The sequence below is a fragment of the Eptatretus burgeri genome, chromosome 17, assembly GCF_056783735.1.
Source record: "Eptatretus burgeri isolate ZD-2024b chromosome 17, Ebu_testis_v1, whole genome shotgun sequence".
Classification (NCBI taxonomy): domain Eukaryota; kingdom Metazoa; phylum Chordata; class Myxini; order Myxiniformes; family Myxinidae; genus Eptatretus; species Eptatretus burgeri.
Genome location: NC_140977.1, coordinates 32,693,298 through 32,714,141, shown reverse-complemented (window position 1 = coordinate 32,714,141; position 20,844 = coordinate 32,693,298). Strand labels below are relative to the sequence as shown.

General features: G+C 45.9%; 1 protein-coding gene and 1 long non-coding RNA gene across 2 annotated transcripts in view; both read right to left on the bottom strand.

Moving 5' to 3' along the window:
* LOC147009712 (uncharacterized) overlaps window positions 1–9,442 on the bottom strand; it is a 51,127-nt gene extending 41,685 nt beyond the window's left edge. The window contains exon 1 of the mRNA XM_085863373.1: window positions 9,160–9,442. Within this exon, the coding sequence (XP_085719499.1) occupies window positions 9,160–9,393 (234 nt within the window). The 5' untranslated portion in view covers window positions 9,394–9,442. The remainder of the gene's footprint in view (window positions 1–9,159) is intronic.
* On the bottom strand, window positions 204–5,437 carry LOC147009713 (uncharacterized). The gene is made up of 2 exons (XR_015052642.1): window positions 3,917–5,437; window positions 204–1,258 (listed from the first exon to the last, which is right to left on the bottom strand). It is a non-coding gene; the product is annotated as an uncharacterized LOC147009713 (long non-coding RNA).
* Window positions 9,443–20,844: the final 11,402 nt, after the last annotated feature.

Below are 20,844 nucleotides of genomic sequence, written 5' to 3'. Positions count from 1 at the left end.
TTAAGCAATAAGACTAAAGGTTGTTCAGTGTAATATTGTATATTCACAGGAGTTTATTTGTCACCTTACAACCAAAGTAATCATGAACACAGAAATATATGACATTAGAGACATACATTAAACAAATCAATACAAACCACTCTTGAAATAATGTATGTACACTGTTATGACTCTTCACCCGGCCGAGTAATGACAGAGTCGAATGAGGGTTCTCGAATGATACGATTTATTTCAGAAGATGGCACTACGCATGCGGAATGCAGCCCAAAGGCCCTTCAGTCAGGTGCCCCCGGACCACATTGAGATTCTTACTTCAAAACAGTTGTATATATAATCACACAAAAGCAGAAATGGGTGTGGACTACAAGTGTGTGCTTAAGGGATAAAGAAATAAAGAAATAAATGCGGCAGTGGGCTTCTTTCCCCCCTCCCTAGGGGCCCTCAGGGAAGTTGGATCAGTCAATCCTCAGATTCGCAACCCAACAGTTCATCTTGCAAACTAATAACTTTCTAAGACTCCTACACCCCTACACTGGCACCTGCTGATAGCAAAGGCGAAACTCTGGTGATGACTAAGAACAGGAATGTGTGGGATATCAGCATACACAGTTTTCCCAAGGACATGCTGTTGTGCAGCTGCAGAGCCATAAAGAGTTATCAAAGACATAGTGAAAACAGCATGATACATTTAAAGCAACATTTTAAAGCAAGGTTTGAATAATACACAATTACAAGCAAGGTTAGAATCCCGACAGCTGATTAACACACAGCTAATGGTCCAAAAATATGACCACCTAGCATATCATCATAACAGTTTCCCTCCTTGGTCATATTTTGACCATACTCCAGCCACACCTGATACTCACCAACCGAGTGGACCCCTATTTGGTTCCTGTAGCAGCTACCCCTAGGCCCCCGTGCCTGCCAAACGGGATTTGCAAATGCCGTGGATAGCCATCAACATTCCCCAAATGAGAAGTCCCCAACTGCCGGTGGTTCAGGTTAGCTTCTGTTGCCTTTATCTTGCCCACTGCCACAAGTCTCCCATTAAGTTGTCATATACAAATTTGATGTTAGTTAAGTCCACACAATATTAAAGGCACTACAAGTCTATACAATATTAACAGCAACATTATTATTTAGGCAATTATACTCAACACTAATTACAACAATAATATTTACAATATGCAAATGTATTAATGGGTGAGCAGCACTGTGAGCGCTCAAGGCATGGTGTAAGCTCCTTTCTCAACTTGCGCTAGAAGACAAAAAGAGTCTCATGAGATGCATATTTACATATAAGGGTCATACAAGTATTTTCCATACATTCCTTCACTATCTGGTATTGTCCATTTTCCACGATTATGCATATGCTAGTCAAAACACTGCCACATCTATCATAAACCTCCATCAGCATTTTACTTGTAGATTTCCTTTCTTTCTTGTTACAACTTCCTGTATCTTCGTGTGTAGTGAGATGTATGAGTCCATGTTTGGCTTACCTTTTCACTTGAAAGTTCGTTGAGTAATCAGTAATACCTGGAAGAGTCTTCCCCAGGGCGCCCTCCGCCAGAACACCTTGTTGGCTCCTCAGCTGGTGGGGGTCGGGTCTGGTTGTGGCCCCATACAGAGGTCCTCGGGGTCTTCCTCCATGAGTTCGCTGTTAATTATTATGATGGCCTGGGTGAGGGGTGAGGCTTCACAGCATTTCTTTAGACAAATGGAAATGAGACGTTTGATCAGAAATACTCCAAAAATGATTCCCATGATGATTAGGATTGCTGCCCCTACCAGGCGCAGTAACCAGTCTCCCCAGTCATGAAATATAGATCTCCACCCTGCGTAACCCTCCTTGCGTTCCACTCGATCGCTCGTGAGAGAGCTTCAAGCCTTATAGGTGAAAACACCTATAAGTGAAATGTGTTCTTCTCCGGGAGGTTACTGTATTTTCACAAGATTTCACAACTATACTCCAAAAGGGTTCTTTCGGGGCCCATGGAACTTGGGTAATTAGAGATGCGTGTTGACCCCATATGAATCCTATTTGTGCAAAGTGCCCCCACTGGGTTTTGTCTTGGCGTTTTGTTCTGCCAAGCCACTTCTGTCTTTTCTGCATTTTCTGACGTCCTCCCAACAGGTTTTGTCATAGCATAAGACCATCTAATTGATTTTATTTCCTCGTTTCGTTCTCTATCAAATCATAAGTTTCCTCGGCTTGGACGCAAGACAGTTCTATGAGCTGCTGTGGCTGGATGGTTGTCAGCCCTCTGGAAATGAGTGGTGCGGTCTTGCCAGGTTCCTTTGAAAATATCTTTACCTTATCTAGTTCTTGGTTGTATGTTTTCCCCAACCTTCCGTATTCACCTGCTTCCATTCTTTCTCCAGCCGCTCCCCTCCTATGTCGCTGTGGGGTTGGTACTGGTTCATTTCCGTGTCCCCCTTTGCCACGGAGGTGTATACGGTTTCTTTGGCTTGAGTGTGTTAGTGTGTTGCCTAGTGATAGGTCCCCCCACAAAGGAGTAGTGTCAGTACCAGGAGTTGCATATTGTGTCGTCAAAGGTTCTGTCACTGTCTCCGTTACTACAAGGTTTACAGCATGCCACTGCACTGAACACTGCAGTCAACTGCAACATAATGACAAGTATTTGTGTAAAGATTATTTTTAAATGATACCTCCGCACGAGCCTCCCACCATGACTAGAGCTTGCAGGACTGGAAGTTGCTCTGGGTGCGTGGTGAGTGGACGTGAAGGCCAGAGACCTTACTGTACACTACTGTGGATTTTGATCAGGCAAGCATACCTTCCATCCATCTCCTTGTCTGACGGCCAGTAAAGTGTTCTGGTGTTCGTTGCCCCATCTTGTGGTTCTGGGGCGCATCTCAATCTGTTCACCATTCTTCCTAACTCCCCTGCACTATGTCCGTTACTAACTGCCATTGAGATGTACGGTGTTAGTCCTTCTCTGTGCTTCATTAGTTCGCGCTCTCTGGCGGCTTGTTTCACCTCCACCGCCGCTCCTTCCCGATCCATCGGTTGGTTGTCATCAGAGAGCGTTTGACGGTGTAATCTCTATGTGCTTTGGCCACGTATTCATAATCCTGCCCTGTTTCATCGTAGTCAACAGTGAGTGCAGTGCAAAGCCAATTCCATTCCTTCCAGATCGATGTCGTTGCTAAGCAACCATTCCTCTACATCCCTTTAATTCCGCTTATGCTTCCCAAATCCAATGAATTTATCCTGACAGATAGAGGCTCATATAAAGACAACAGACATGCTTTTCTGTCCGCTTCCAGACAAACATCTCGACCCTGACAGGCAGAGAATCGAAACGCTCCCTCGTCAAGGCCCACGATGGCTGCGTGTTCAAACAGCACGAGCTCCGCCCGTAATTTTTCCCAAAAACACCGCATCATCATGTTTCCCAAAAACACCAAAAACATCCTGATAAGTGCGTAGCCTACCAAACGTCCTTGTTCTTGGATGTCTGACATGTAAACAAGGACAAATGTGTCCAAGAGCCACGTCCTAAAGGTTTTGTCTTCACCAGAAGAAGAAGAAGAAGAAGAAGAAGAAGAAGAAGAAGAAGAAGAAGAAGAACAACGCGGAGCTCTCTTAGAGCCGGCGTTCACTACGCGAGACGCGGCTAAAAGATAAACCCACATTAAATAAAATCCCTTCCTTGTTCAAAGCATTTAAAATCCCCCTTTCCATCTGTTGTAGTAATCAACAATAAACCTTTTCGATCGGCTTTATTCTCACAAAACCCATACGCATATCTGCAACAACATAAATATACATAGGGTAAGAATAACAAAATACAATAACTTGTACACATAATACTGAAGGCAAACTCCATACTCTAATCCCAATTACATTCCTCAGAGTACACCATTCCTAACACAGTATACTACATACCATTACTGTTCCAGCACGACCCTCCACGGAGCACGCGGCATACGAGTCATCACCAGCCACCGACCCCCATACACAGTGCTGCCACATCCGCCCAATCTCCGTTGCCGCTAATCACAGTACGGCACTTCATTATCACAACACCATCCATCCTAAATCCCTCGGTCCTGCGCCTCTTCCGCGTCTCCTTTTTTTTTTTTTTTCTCTTTTCCTCTTCCGGTCACGAAGCCCAATCAACAACAACAACAACAACAACAACAACCGGAACAAACATATATATATATATTACAGCCTTGTTTCAAAGCATTGTCGCTTCCATGTTCCGATAGCGCGTGCACTCGCCTCGAAACACAAAATCGAGCGATCCTTTGAAACGTCAATGTCCTTATTAATTAATTTTACCACAAAGCTATCTCTTTAAAATCTAGTTTGTCCACCATATTCAAAATCAGCCGCCTCGAGAAATTCTTGTACATTGCTCCGACAAGCAGGCACATTCACAGCAGGGTGTTAATTGCACTTTCAAGTTTGACAAAGCGCGCTGGGCCCATGCGTGATTACGTCATCACGCACTCACATGAGCAATACGTCTTATCAGCGCGTTGGTTTTTACCATCAAACTCACGGAACAAATATTTGACGACATCTCAAATACGTTCGTTTTAAATCGGAATTTTACAGAATCCTATGAAGGGCGTCCCCATCTTGTAAAATGTGCTGATCCATTTCGTAAACCCTCACGATAAGCTGTCCTTCTCGACGGGACGATTTCGTGCTTTCGGCGCGCCTGTTAAATCCTATGGCACGTCATGTGACTCGCAAAACCCCATAAAAATAAGTTTTTTTCCCAGATTTACGAAAGTCAAGCATAAACATGCTTAATGACCCCAACAATGAAACCAGAATTGAAACTGACGTTAAAACGAACCCGTAACGTCGATCAGCCTTACGAAACATGCAAAGTGGAAACAGAACTGAATTTCAATTTGAAATCAAAATGATGCTCCGTGGAGACCATCCATTTATCACGTACAGTGTTCAAAGCCAAAACAGCATACAGAGTTTATCGGACCATGAGAAAATCCGAACGTTGGTCCATTTGACATCCCATTTGACAAACTGTCTGCTGAAGTGGTTTTAATTATTCAATTCCCCATCCAGTTCACACACACACACACACACACACACACACACACACACACACACACACACACACACACACACACACACACACACACACACACACACACACACACACACACACACACACACACACACACACACACACACACACACACACACACACACTCTCTCAATGACATTTTCCCATCACTGAATTAACAACACGTGCAGAATCGGTCATCATGGTCCTTCCTCCAGATTTGGTGTGCGCAATTCACCTCGTCCAAAGTCTTCACATTGACGATGACGACCCATCATTATCTCCATACAAACATACAAGTTGTTCCACACATACAAGTTCCAGGTTGGAACACTCAACTTACGTCTAACACAAAACTCAACCTTCCCACCACATTGTATTCACAAATACATCCAAACAGGTAACTTCTACAGACAGCGTTTCTCCTGGCTCATTAACCTTGTGTTCTTTTCCCGTTGGTTCAAGATTCCCTCTGAATCAAATCGCTTACGTCCTGTCTCTCTTTGTGACTCGTTAGCCACGCTGCAAACGCTCTCCAGTGTTTTCCACTTTCACTGATAACTTTAAGTGTTGTTCCTTTGGGTAACTCTATGTTCTTTGCAGAGTTATTCCCCATTCTTTTGTTCTTATCTTACCAACCGCCTAATAGCTGTAAATCGTTTCTCCTTTTACGTCGGGACCGAGATCCCTTTCAATCAGCCGCCTAATAGCTGTAAATCGTTTCTCCTTTTACACCGGGATTGAGATCCCTTTCGACCCGCCGCCTAATAGCCTCAAACCCAATGAAGGCCTCTAACCTTCCCTCTCTTGGTACAGGATTCCAACCTGTTTCCTCCCTTATTTCACACGGATACCTTTATCCTCGACCCTTACCGGGTTCTAACATACGGCCTGCCAGCCCTCTTTGTGCCCTTCAAACAAACCGCATTCGAATCACCTCATATGTTTTACCGTTACAGTTCTTGATCCGAGCAGATCCTGGAGCTGCGTCCAGCGGGCACTGCCCACCAAGTGTACAGTTTTCACCTAACTAGGGCTCCCTGTCTTAGGTGCCCTATACGTGCAATTTCCACGCACCTTTAGCTGAACCCTTGTGATCGCTGTACACCAAGTGGAGTCCCGCCGTCCACACCGCCAGCATCAGTCGCATCCCATCCTCGTCGCCAATTGTTATGACTCTTCACCCGGCCGAGTAATGACAGAGTCGAATGAGGGTTCTCGAATGATACGATTTATTTCAGAAGATGGCACTACGCATGCGGAATGCAGCCCAAAGGCCCTTCAGTCAGGTGCCCCGGACCACATTGAGATTCTTACTTCAAAACAGTTGTATATATAATCACACAAAAGCAGAAATGGGTGTGGACTACAAGTGTGTGCTTAAGGGATAAAGAAATAAAAAAAGAAATAAATGCGGCAGTGGGCTTCTTTCCCCCCTCCCTAGGGGCCCTCAGGGAAGTTGGATCAGTCAATCCTCAGATTCGCAACCCAACAGTTCATCTTGCAAACTAATAACTTTCTAAGACTCCTACACCCCTACACTGGCACCTGCTGATAGCAAAGGCGAAACTCTGGTGATGACTAAGAACAGGAATGTGTGGGATATCAGCATACACAGTTTTCCCAAGGACATGCTGTTGTGCAGCTGCAGAGCCATAAAGAGTTATCAAAGACATAGTGAAAACAGCATGATACATTTAAAGCAACATTTTAAAGCAAGGTTTGAATAATACACAATTACAAGCAAGGTTAGAATCCCGACAGCTGATTAACACACAGCTAATGGTCCAAAATATGACCACCTAGCATATCATCATAACATACACAAGTATACAATTTAAGGGTGCAGGTTGAGAGTGGAGGGACAACAGGGAAGGAGAGACAGGCCTTCATGAATAATTATCTTTGGGCTGCGAAGGCAAAAGGGAGGTAAGCCATTCAGGTCTTCAAAGCAGCTATTCACCACCATCTGAGATCACCCCCAATCAAAAACCATGATCTCTTCTCCCTTCGTTAACCCCCACGCCAAGTTCTCCTCTTTCCAAGTTTCCAGTTTTTCCCTCCTGAGAATCTCCTTCTGTATCCATCTTGTCCACCTCATGCGTCCTCCCCACACTCATTGTTTGTACAATCTCCCTCCATCTTGTCCATCAACCCCACTGTTGGTGCACCCCACTGTATATATATATATATATATATATATATATAAAGTTGAAAGTGTGTTTATCTGTGACCTATGCACGCGAAAAGTGCTGGACTGATCCTCACCAAACTTTACATGCTGACAGAACAAGTACCCGGGAGTGTCCCGATGTAAAATAATTGTACTTCCGACTTCCGGTTTCCGAATTATGACGTCATCACCTGATTTCGTAAAGTTAATTTTTCAAGTTCAGCCGATTGACATGGGGCCAATGCCATATACAACATATCTAACATGTGATTTTAAGTTTTTGTTTGTCTGTTTGTTTGTTTGTCTGCACGTGCTAATCTCTTGAAAGGTGAAAGATAGGAGCTAACCACTGAAACAAAAAAATGTCGGGATGGGCCCCGAGAAGGTTAAAGGCTATGTGGCAAGGCCCCTCGGCCGGGGGGGGGGGTGTTTCCCCCTCACCAGCCCCCTTAGCCTATGACTGCCATGGCTCAATAGGGAACTGATACTGTGCTCGCTTAAGACATATGTATAGAAGATTAAATTCATTCAAAAAGAACCCGGGCAGCACCAGGTGCATTCACCTAGTATAATATTATGTGTGTGCATATATATATATATATATATATATATATATATATATATATATATATATATATATATATATATATATATATATATATATATATATATATATATATATACTTGCGATACCCGTGCACATGCACATGCACGGGATAGCAGTACAACATAGCTGGTAGCAGACGAGAGACCGTACACGGGGAATGACGAAAATACGCATTGTGCAAAATGCAAGTGGTACTATGGAACGCCAAGACTTCCCAAACATTGTCGGCATGTCCACGAAGTGCCACAACAATTTCATAGGGATCGTGTGACGGCGAGCCGAGTTTTTAGTGTGCAAGCTTGGTATTATATATATATATATATACACACACACACACATATATCTGTCTGTCTCTCTGTCTCTGTGTCTCTGTCTCTCCCTCTCTGGTCTCTGTGTGTCTCTCTGTCTCTCTCTCTCTCTCTCTCTGTCTGTCTGTCTCTCTCTCCCTCTGTCTGTGTCTCTCTCTCCCTCTGTCTGTCTCTGTCTCTCCCTGCCTCTCTCCACCCCTGTTCTTTTTGTCCTGTTACTTGTACTTCAGTGTACAAGCACTTCCATGAGCCTTGGCTCTGTATTCAAAAAAAAGAAGAAAAGGATTCGAGTGGAACATACATTGCAATTAACTGCATTGTTTAGTTCATTTCCTCTCGATGGAACTTGTCATGTAGTTCAAGGTCACAGTAGTTGGTGTACATTTGCCAAGTGTGGGTTAGTGGTGAATAAGCAGCCATGGGAATCAAACCCAGACCAGCTAGTGGAGAAACGTGTCCTTCACCGCTCAACCAAACAGCCCGGATCTGATGCACATCCTGTTTGGACACTTCACTTTTATTAATCTATTTATTTTGTCACTATGTGAGCAAGTATCAACGGGACAATTTTAACCCTAACTCTCGAATCTGCTCCATGTAATCTTCCCTTCATTCATTCTCCCCTCACTCGATCTTCTCCCAAACTTCCATTCCCTGTTTAACTCCCTCCTGTCATCTTCCCTTCGCTTCAAAGTTCCATTTTCTCATTTTCTCCGTGCATACCCTCATCACCAGACGGCTCCTTGTAATTAACGTCACCCGTCATTCGTCACTTTTACACCGCTCCCAATGCAAATGTCGTTTGATTAACAATAATTTGTGCAATTCCCTCTGCTTGAAAGAATAAACAATACCTGACAAAGAACATTGTAGAATTTTGATAAAATATTGAAAGCAATATTCACTTCAGGGGAGAATGATATTCACCTCACGAACGCCAGTTTACCACAAGCACCACATTTGCCGCCAATTTCATGAGAGCGAAAGTCGACGTACCTGAACCTCGGTGACAGGCCGTCGTGGGGCAGGTGTGGACTGGGGTGGCGTCCGAGCCTCAAGCTCCCTGAAGCACTCGTTCCCTCTTTTGCAATAACCACTGGCACTGATCTCTCCACTGTACGAACCAGATGGCTGACTATCAAGGCTGAATATTGAAGCCAAGGCGCCGCCATCTTGGGATACCCAAAATAAATTAGTGCACGTGCGGTTCGTGTTGAGCGTAGGTGGCATGCTCACGACATTTTTAAATCGATCGCCTCAAGCCTGCAGGGAACGTTTGCAAATCGTCTTGCTAAGTATCGTTCTCAAATGGTCTGCGAACCGTATATGCTTGTGAACCGCCGTGATTACGTGAAAATAGTTTGCCTATCCCCCATTCCCCCCCTTCCGGATCGTCTTCACTCCTTCACTGACCCCAATCATCGTTCGTTTCCTCGTCAAATGTCACTTGTTCCCGACAATAATGATAATTAATTATCATAAAAAATAAATTCCATGGGCATGCCTTGGAAATAGTTATCACCTTTCCTCAAAACGAAATTGTAAAGACAACAAGCTCAAATGAGCTAAGATCCTCGTTCTCTTAATGATGACGTCATAAAAACGAATATGACGTCATTGTGATGTATCAGGTTTGCGATAAATTATCTGTGCTAATGCCCGGCTTGATTCCCGCAAACAAAATTCAAACAGCTTGCCTAGTTTCGGAGATGATGGTATAGGCGATTTCCATTAACGGCGATATTATGACGTCAACTTTTTTTCTCTGAGGAATTTTCAAAATCGGAGATGGTTACTGCCTGCGCAGGGTATTTTTACAGATATACGCCAAGTTTCAGGAAGTTTCGATGAAAACTGTAGGCTGTGAAACAAAAAAGTCCACAAGAACAACAATGTGAGTAAGACTTAGAGATCCTCCACGAGGATCTAAAAATGAGAAAACAAGAGGTATTTATGCTTTCCAATTCTGCACACCTTTCTGTAAAATGGTGGATTATTTTAGACAGCAAAGGTGAGACTTCAGTCAAGTTCATCGTAAGGTATTAATGAATCGTAAAGAGGATATGCACGTCTATTGGCTCATGGTTTTGGTTTTGGACTGGGGACGATCTGAGATGGTGGTGGAACAGCTGTCTTGAAGACCTGGAGGGAAGAATGGGATAGAAGAGAAGTAGAAGTTGGTTCCACAAGCGGTAGAAGAGAGGAATGAGTGCAGGTGAGCAGTGATTCTGTTTTTTGGGAGTTTCACGAGAAGGGGGTTGATGGTGGACCGTGTGCAGCCTGCAGAAATATGTGGGGGACAAATCACAGAGAGGTCAGAGGGTCAGGTCAGGTATGGGAGCATGCGCCAGAGCAGCGCGTCGCTGCGTCCACTTTCCGCCGGTACTCCAGGGGCCTCTGTCTGGCCATCCCCCAGGCAGATGCCTGGCCCATCCTCCATCTCCTTGAGATGCCGATCAACCTGCTGCAACCACGAGGAACGTGGTCGTCACATTGGCCTCCTCCACTCACGAGACTTCCTCACTGAGAGAATCTGGTGAGCAGGATCAACGTCAGGAAAATGAGCCACGTGTCCATACAGCCACAGCTGACGCTCACGGACTATACAGGTAACAAATCTCATTTGAGTCTCTCTCAGCAACCGCTCGTTGGACACAAAGTACGACCCGCGATTGCCAGGGATTGTCTGAAGAGACCTGGTACCAAAGGAATTAAGTCTCCATCTCAGATCCTTGGTCAGAGTCCAAGTCTCGCATCCATAGAGCAAGACTGGAAGCACCAAGGACCTGAAGACTGGGACTTTCGTCCTCCCGCACAGGTTCCGGCAGTGCCACACCCCATTATCCAGTGAATCCATGACTCCCCAGGCCTCACCTAGACGTCTATTGACCTCTGACTCACAGCCAGTAGAGACATGAATATCACTGCCAAGGTAAGTGAATCTCTCCATGACCTCAATATCCTCACCACAAACAGGCACAGACAGCACAGCAGCATCCAAGGTGTCATTGAAAGCTTGAATCTTATTTTTGACCCAGGAAACCCGTAATCCCAGTGGCTCAGACTCCTCATTCAGCACCTTGAAGGCCCCCAAAAGTATATCTAAAGCCTCCGAAAAGACGACTGCATCATCTGCGAAATCAAGGTCAGAGATCTTGACATTCCCAAACGATACACCGCAGCTTGATCTTCCCGACATCCTCCCTAGAATCCAGTCCATACAAGTGCTGGAAAGTGCGGGGGCCAATACACACCCCTGACCAACTCCAGTAACAACTGTAAATAAGTCAGAGATGGTACCATCACATCTCTCAGCACTCTCAGTACCAGAGTGGAGTTCAGACATCAGATCGATCAGTTTTGGTGGCACCCCATGAAGACCAAGAATCCTCCAGAGGGTATCCCGATTCACTGAATCAAACACTTCACAGAGATCAACATAAGCTGCAAGCAGCCCCTGCAGAAACTCTCGTCTGCATTCAGGGAGGACCCGAAGAGCTAGGATACGGTCAATCGTTGACCTCTTTGGTGTAAAGCCTGACTGCTCTGGACGCTGGTGCTCAAGCAGATGGTGGCGAACCCTATCAAGAATTATCCGAGCAAAGACCGTGCCCGGCACTGACAGCAGTGTCACCCCTCGGTAGTTGTTGCAGTCTTTGGCGATCTCCCTTCCCTTTCCAGAGAGGGACAACAAGGCCCCTCTTCCAGTCAGTTGGGATGATGCCTGTGTTCCAGGCAGAGCACAGAACTGCATAAAACAACACGAGTGCAGCATTTCCACCAGCCTTGAGAAGTTCAACATGGATGCCAAAGATCCCTGGAGCTTTACCCCATTTCAACCGGTTCACCGCATCCTGTGTTTCCACAAGCGAAGGTGGACCACAGTTGATTGGAGGGTCAGCAACAGGGATTGTAACACCCCTGATGTCCAACTCGACAGCTGTTGGATCAGCCTGGTACAACTGCTCAATGTAACCGGCCCAGCGGGCCGTCACTTCGGACTCCTCTGTCAAGAGCCTCGCACCCTCTGCTCTAACTGCAGTGTACCGAGGGACGGGCTTGGAAGAACGCAATGCGCGAATTCCCCTGTAAGCAGGATGAGAATCACTTGACCACAGGTGATGCTCTACGCCCTCACAGATTCCTTGCACAAAGGCCTCCTTGTACACCCTGAGCACACGTACAGTTTTATGCCTCAGCTCCCCGAACAGCTCAGCTCTGCCATTCAGCCTGGCCCTGCGACTCTGGTTAATGGGATCCAGTGTCCCTTGAAAGACAAAATTCTTCTTTGCCCTACGTTGAGTTCTAAGACGTCCACCGGCAACATCAAGGACGGTGGTCTTGAAGACACTCCACAACTCTTCAGGACCTCCCAAATCACCCAGACCCCCAAATCTCCACTCAGCTTGTTCGCAAACTCCTCAGCTACCCTCTCATCCTTGAGTTTGCCAACATCCAGCCGAGGCTGGGATGGAACCATTCTCCTAGATTTAAGGTGCATCTTCAGAGTTGCTACAACAAGCAAGTGGTCAATATTGAGGAACTGAGGACTCCGGTAGACCCTGCAGTTCTGGATCATCCTCCAGCGACCATCATTGAGGACATGGTCAATCTCCTTTGCCACACCACCAGCATTGGAATACCAAGTCCAGCGATGAGCTTGTGGGCGCTGAAACCATGAACCGGCCACCCTAAGTCCATGACTTCTTGCAAAGCAAAAATCCTGACCCATGGGGACCAACACATGTCTCATAACCATCCCTATCAGTTCCAGTTGATGTATTTAAATCCCCCAAGACTCGAAGAGTATCTCGCCTGTAGCACCGATCAACCATAGACACGAGCGTGGTGTAGAATGTGTCCTATACGATGAGATCACTCGCCTCAGTCGGAGCATATACAGAGACCAGGTAAATGACACCCAAGGAGTGATGAATCCTTCGTCTCTAAATATGCTTATCGACCGGTGTTACCTCAATTATCATTGGATTCAGCTTATTGGACACAGCTACAGCAACTCCTTGGGCATGGCAACCATCAGAGCGACCAGACCAATAGTAGGTGTAACGACCCGCCATGATCTCACCACAATCCAGTCTCCGAACCTCAGAGAGTGCTGCAATACCGATGTCCAAATGCTTGAGCTCAGATGATTATAGAGACAGGGGATCATCCTCTTTTCGGGATATGACATTCCAGGCACCCACCCAAAGGGACCGACTCAGGTTATCCCAAGGAGACCGCCGTCTGGTGGACGACACCTCACCACCACCCCGACACACACCACTGCAATCTTACCCGGGAATATTACTCCATGGTTTCCCTCCTGGCGTCAAAGATTGGGGTCCTGAAGGCTTTGCCCCAATCCCGTCATCCGGTGAGCTGCCCTGCGAAGGGAAACTGCACAGGAGGTACTCCCACGGAGTGGGTTTTAACATTTCTTTGCGTTTTTGTGTTTTGCGGAATGAAGGGTTTTACGGTGGCTGGGGTGCAAATCCTGCCATAAAAAGTAACCTCCTCATAAAAAGTAACCCAACTGCAGGAGGACATCTGCTGACACAGTTGGGCACTAGATATGGATGGCTGTTGGCTCACAAGGAGCTCCTCCACCCTTTGACAGGTTTTGTTTTTAATCCTGCTGGGTGTCCATATCCAAACACCCTCCTCACCAGAAAACCTGGTGGGGGAGACGGTTTATTCATCGACAAACCCACCATGGAACAGATTAGTGCAGGTTTACATGATACCTGTACTGTAGCAAGTCGCAGATCTAATCTGGCCTGACCTGACATCCAATCAGATGACCTGTCAGAGGGTAAAAGACCAGAAAGGAGGCAAAAGAAGACAGAGAGACCACCGACCTGTCTACGATGGCAAAATGATAGGCCCATAGACTCAGCTTCATTGTGAGAGGCAGAGCCACCAGCCCAGAGGCTGGTATAGTATTCCATCAAGTTGCGGATGTAAACCTTGAAGTTGGATTGGAGTTTAGGTGTACATAGATGGCAACTGACCTGCATTTCGAGGGTTTTGCCTGTTCTGTTTCTGAAAACCCGCAGACCCATCCTACTGTAGTATCATCAAAACCCATATTGGATGGAAAGTACGACAATTTTTAAAACGCAATGTTTCACTTCCATTACACTTGAACGTTCCCTCAATGGAGAACATATCACCACCCTACAGGATTCTGCTCACAGTATGGCTTCACTTCCGATCATGTGACTAATGGAACAAATATATAAAATAAAAACCTGCTTTTGATTCCTACCAACCCATTTTTTGTCACCCCAAACCTGCCACATATGAGTGTGCCAAGAAAGGACCGCACAATGGAAGCTGGCTTTGGGGTCCAACTTTGAAATGTGGTTTGCCCATAAAATATCATGGTTGACAGTGAGACCCAGAAGTTCAAATGACTGAACTTTGAGAACGATAGCGAGTGTGGGATTTGTCAGGACTGAAAGACATATTCCAAGTATTTCACCAGATTGTAATTTTGTCAAGGTTTGAATATATGGAAGAGGCTGCAGCCTGTTTGTCTGAAAGATGAGGGAAGTCACAGCAGAATGTGGAGTCATCAGAAAATGGATAGAGGATTTTCCAGAGAATCAGAGAGATCATTGATGAAGATCGGGAATAGGACTGGGCCCAGAATACTTTATTGGGGCACTCCAGCCTCGACAGGAAGAGGAGGTGAAAGGATTCCGTTCAGAGCCACATGTTGGCTACGAGAGTGGAGGAAGTCAGTAAGCCATGTGTGGAGTTGGCCTTGGATTCCGGAGACAGAGTATGGAGAGCAAGGTAATTGGTATCTCCCGACACGTGGCTGAGTCTTTTGGTCTCTCACTCTCTCACCACAGGCAGGTTGGTGGTCTTTCTGTCCTCTATTGTCTCCTCTCTGGCATCGCCTTCCCCCTTGCTCTGTCTGAGATATGTCCCCCCACCCATATTTCCGCAGGCTGCTAAAGATCCGTCAGCAACTCCCTTCTCGTAAAACCACCAAAATCAAGTTGATTGCTGCTCACCTTCACTCTTTCATTCCTCTTTTCCCCCACCTTTGGAACAAACTCCCACACTCTCTTCAATCCCACTCTTCTCTCCAGGTCTTCAAAATAGCTGTTCACCACCATCTCTTATCTTCCCCTATCCAAAACCACAATCGTTTCTACCTCCGCTAATCCACCCCAAACCCACCTCCTTTAAATTCCCTGCTTTTGTTCCAAAAAGTTCCTGTAGTGTCCATCTTGTTTCCCTATGTATCTCATCCCATCCTTCTCCCTTCCACAGATCTCCTCATGTCTGTGTTTCACACTGTTTTTTTCCTTCCCTCTCCCTCCCCCCCCCTTGTCTCCTGTTCCCCTTGTTGTATGTTCTGTGTTTTAGCTCCCATACAAGCATCGACAGTGTTGGCAAATTTTTTAAAAGGTGGGATGCCAGGCTGTATGGAAAGCTCGAGATATGTGCAGAAATACTACCCTGAATTAATGCCTGACATTGCGGGCTTCTATCCATTGTTGGGATAGTAGAAGCAGCATGTCCAAGGCAGAGTGACCTGGACTGAAACCAAATTGGTAATCTGAGATGAGGTCGATGGAACAAAAAGGAAGGATTTTATGTCAACTGCGATGCTGGATAACATGACTTTGCTGATGATCAGAAGCAAGCTGATAGGTCTGCATTTATGGGAAATGGTTTTTGTACCTCGTTTATGTGGGGTTTGACCAGTTCACTCCAGGGAGGAATTCTGCTCCACACTGATAAGGGCCAACAAGCCTGAAACACGTGTCTGTGGATGTCCCCTCTTTGAGGTGGACTGGCCTATAAAATTGTGAAAAATTACCTTCCCGGTATTGGCTTCAGTACAATCTTACGGAGAAGTAACTCTGCTAAGCTTTTGCCTAATATGTGGTGCCTATGCAACTTTTTAACCAAAAGAGCCTTAAAAAATTTTTAAATATATATATATATATATATATATATATATATATATATATATATATATATATATATATATATATATATGTACATTGTTATGGTCTTGCGGGAAGATAGAATGATTTAATAGGGAATATTGCATTGTGTGGAGTTGCTTGGTCCGTGGACGTGTAGAAGGCATCTCAATGAAACTTAGTAGGGAACCTGTGAGCCTCAGTGTTACGTGTCACCACACGGGGCGGGGTGGTGTCGTGCTAATTAACTCGGGTTTAAGAATAAGCTTCCCCAGTATGTAATCACCCCTCTGTGATATTTCCCGATGTTTTTATATTTCAAGATCGGCAATAAAGGTGGGGAACACATCCCTAAAGCAAATGTGCAGAGCAGGCAGAAAGCCCCGCCTTCAAAGGGTGACAACAGGCAAAGTCATGCCCCTGAGTGATATTGATGGGCATGACGTCCGAAGCTAGCCGAGCAGGCAGAAGCCCTGCCTTCTCAGGTTTCGTGCGAGCAGGCCACGCCCCGGAGGTGGAGGATTTTTAGGCGTGATGCCTGAAGAGGAAGAGGGCGCATGGTGGAAGGCTTCCGACTGAATAAGACGAGAGATCGGCAGAACGCACGCACAAGGTCAGTGTGAGGAACGAACGAGGCAGAGTTGATTTTAAGAGTCAGTCAGAGGCGAGAGTTCAAGGCTGGCACATTTTGAGAGGCATCGGACTCAGTAGGCCTGCGCATCTTGGAGAGCCATGGTCAAAGAGGAAGGGGGTTGCGGATTTTGGAGAGGTGAAAGCGGAGGGTAAGTGCATGCCGAGGAGGACAACATGACCCTTGCATTCGTGTTTAAGCAATTTTGCTCGCATGGTGATGCAAGACACTGGCCTTTGGCTCTTGGTTGGGTCGGTGAGGATGATCGGCACACAAAGCAATTGCACTGGGTCTCTGAGCCCTGGATGTGGAGTACCGCTCACTGTTTGCCTGGCGTGCGTTTGTCCCACTACGCGAGAAGCGCCATTTTGCACACGTCTGCACATGCAAATTGAAGTGCCTCCATTCCAAGTTCCACAAAGAACAGCTCTGGGCCAAGCTTAGTACAAGAATAAAAGGAGGGATTTTATCTTCTTTTCTTTCGTTTTCCCTTTGTCTCTATTTGAGTCTGTGTGCAGAGGTGCCCCAACTTTAGGATTTATTTATTTCATACTATTATCATTACCTTTTGAATTATTGTCCTTTGTAAATATTTGTTTTATTTTTATTAAATGTGTTCATTTTGAAGAAACTGTGGCCATGTATTTGTCGTGGGGTTCATGTCTAATCACCCCTTGTGCTGTGCTCCTCTGTCCCTCCGCTATTACCCCATGCCCTTCGAGCACATGTCATAACCTCTGAGGATCAACGTGTCCACCTCCTAATAATAAGGAACTGCTTGGCCGTCCGGGGGCTGGCGGTGTTAACCGCCCGTCATCACAAATTGGGTCTGAGGATTAACCTGGTCGGCCACCCCTGTGACATTTGGTGTCAGGAGTGGGATTCAAACCCTGATCAACATTTCAGAGGGGACATGAAATTGTTGATCACGCTAATTGGTGTCAGGAGAAAATAACACATGGAAATTTAAGGGAAAGAAAGTTGTGTTTTTTTTCTGAGGAGATTAAATGCATGCTCGAAATTTCGGACGAGCTCAAAATGGCGGTTCGGAGAGAAGGTAGTAATAGGTATGAAGGTAGCGAGTCGAGTGTAGAGCTGATTGATAAGCATAGGGTAAAAGTTTGCCCCATCCCGAGCAGGGGCCCCCAGCACCAAATATTCTTCCTGGAGGATGAAGCGATTCCACTGGGATTCACATTCAATGGTAGTGGATCAGCCTCGCTAAGGCCAATGACTCCACAGCAGTTTATGGAAAGGATGAAACAAATGATGCACCAACAGAGGGGTGATATGCAAACACTGAAGGATGAAATGAGAGGTGATATGCGGAGTGATATACAAGAAAAAAAATGAATGAAATGAATGTAAATATGCAAGGAAAAATGGAGAAAATGGAAGGGAATATACAAACACAGCTGACAGCGAATCAGGAGGAAATGAAGGCAGATCAAATGGAGCTGAAGGCAGAGCTGGAAAAGGTAAAGGCGGGCAGCAAAGCCTGGAAGTGGGTCTGGTAGAGGAGGTAAAGGCTCAGTCAAAGGCAAACAGCACACGGATAACCGATGCACGTACGAAACCATTTGAGGTGAGTGCGTTGGTACACGAAGGAATTAGAGAGGAAATGAAGGAACAAGGGAAAAAATTGAAGAGACAAATTAATGGAATGGAGAATGACATGAAGAGAATAAGTGAACAAATGAACGAAATTAAGAAAGGAGTGACACACGAACTGCGGGCCTGAAATGATGGAATAGGGGAAAAGAATGAACGAATGGAAAGCGAAATTGAGGAACATAGGAATGAAATGGAGACTGAATTTGAGCTAAAACGGGAAGAAATGCCATTGAAAATAGAGGAGGGTAAAACCCAGACTGTTCGAAAGGGCAAAAAGTCGAAAGAAGAAATTGGGTGAACAAAGCAAAGAGTTAATGAAGTAAATACGGGCCTTGAGGACCATCACGCCTGCGTGAATGCCATGGTACGACGGCGGGAGGAGGAATTCGAATTTTGGAAACGCCAGAGCGGCAGTTGAGTGCAAAATCTGGAAATCCATGTAATAGAACGAGAGCGGGTGTTAGTTGATAAAGGTTTGTGGGAGCCACAATTGACTGAAGAAAGAATGGATGAGACATTACAGGAGTAGCTAAATACTTGGAACAAAGCTGTAAAGGGAGAGGAGATAGAACCAAAGGTTTCTGTTAGCCTCGATGGTGATGTTGTTGGTGTTGTTGAGACCATGTTAAGGCTGACTGACTCGTACAAAGTTGGGTTGGGCTTGCAGCACCTTGACATTGGGAATGTTCCTGGAAAGGGTCGATCAGATTTGGCAGAGTCAATGTTTGAACCACTTGCAGGACATGCAGAGGAGAGTTGCAGCAACGGTAGCTTAAAGTTGGTTGAGTGGGAGGCTCATCTTGAATTATACCAGAGTGAGTCAAGTGCAGGCTTTGAAGAGAAACATGTCCGCATTTGCATCTTGGGTAAAGTGTCTAGGGCAACACAAGGTGCCAGCACCATCTGGAATGTAGCGGGCACTTTCTCCTTTTCCAGCAACTCTATTCTCAGCTGGAAGTTCTGCAATTTACTGCACAAGCTTTTGCGCGGTGGGCACCACAATGTTCCGCAGGATTCCTCACTTCCAGTTGCTCGGCTGTGGGAGTTTGGTCGCGTGTGCAACCATCGTCATGACCGTTGTGGTTGGCTTCTGGCCATCTACATCATGTTGAATATAAAGAAAGTTGACTGCCACATTGGGTAGCCGGTTTTTCCATCTGGCTTGGCAGTGATGGGCGGTGAGCTTGGCGCTGCGGGAGAGAGTGGCATTGGCACCATCTTTCAGCTGATAGTGGAGCTTTTTGCCTGTATGGATGGTGAGATTAGCCGTTTTGAAGCAGGTTCTGCATCTTTGGATCTTCCACGTGCTATTTCCATGACACAGGCTGGACAGTGTCGTCTGGCACCTCCCACCCAGGTCATACCAGATCCAAATCTCAGAGTCTCCCATCCTATGGAGGTACAACTGTGGTGCGAAGGAGAGCAGGGGCCGCACATGAGGGCATTTGCACTGGTTGAGCATGTGAGTCCAGCAGTGGTGATTTCAGGTGAGGAAGAGTCAGAATTGAACCAGAACCAGAATCACAGCCTTTGCTGATTCCAGAACCCAGCATTGTTGCTTGGAGTCTGGAGGGAGGGGCGCTGTTACAGGAGGAAGGGGAAGGTGTGGGTGGTGGGAGGGGAAAGGTGGGAGGGCAACGCCAGGTACCTTTGCTGGTATATACTGTACACCACATACGGGCAGATAACTTGATTCCACTGGGCAGTTGTAAGGGAATTAGTTTCCAATAGAGTGGAATATTTAGGGACTTTGACAGGAATGTCATTTGACAGCATAATGGAAGAGACCTGTGAAAATTCCACATGATGTAAAATGTGATTTCAAGTCCTGAACCCCTCCCCACCCTCACCCTCCCCCCCCCCGCTCCACTGTCCTCTTCGCCACAAGTCCTCAACCCCATTTCTTCAAGCCCTCCTCCCAAACTTCAAGTCCTTATCCTCCCCCTCACAACCTGAAGGCTTCAATCACACTCCAAGCCTTCAAACCCACTCTCCACCTCAACTCCTGAACCCTCCAGTTCCACCACAACACCTCAACACCCCACCAAGTCTCAACCTACCACTCCCATCTTTGCTGTCTCCACCACCATACCCCAACTCTGTGTCCCCCTACCCCACCTCATAAAAGCAAAAGCACATTCTTACATCGGTCACACATTCTTAGATCAGATAGACCCAGACACACACACACACACACACACACACACACACACACACACACACACACACACACACACACACACACACACATCCTTACCTTACTATATGCTTCGCCGTTAAAACTACTTTTTCAAAGTAAAGTTTGACAATCGAGTTTGATTTCTAAATTAATTGTTTTATATATTATTTTACTCTTAGAGGAATAACTACCATCATGAACGATCAATTTTGTGCAAAACAAGTGGCTGGTGCTGGTCGTGTGATGTGATATGAAAATTATAGTGATTATGTACAAAATGTGATGAAACGCAATGTTCAAGCTTC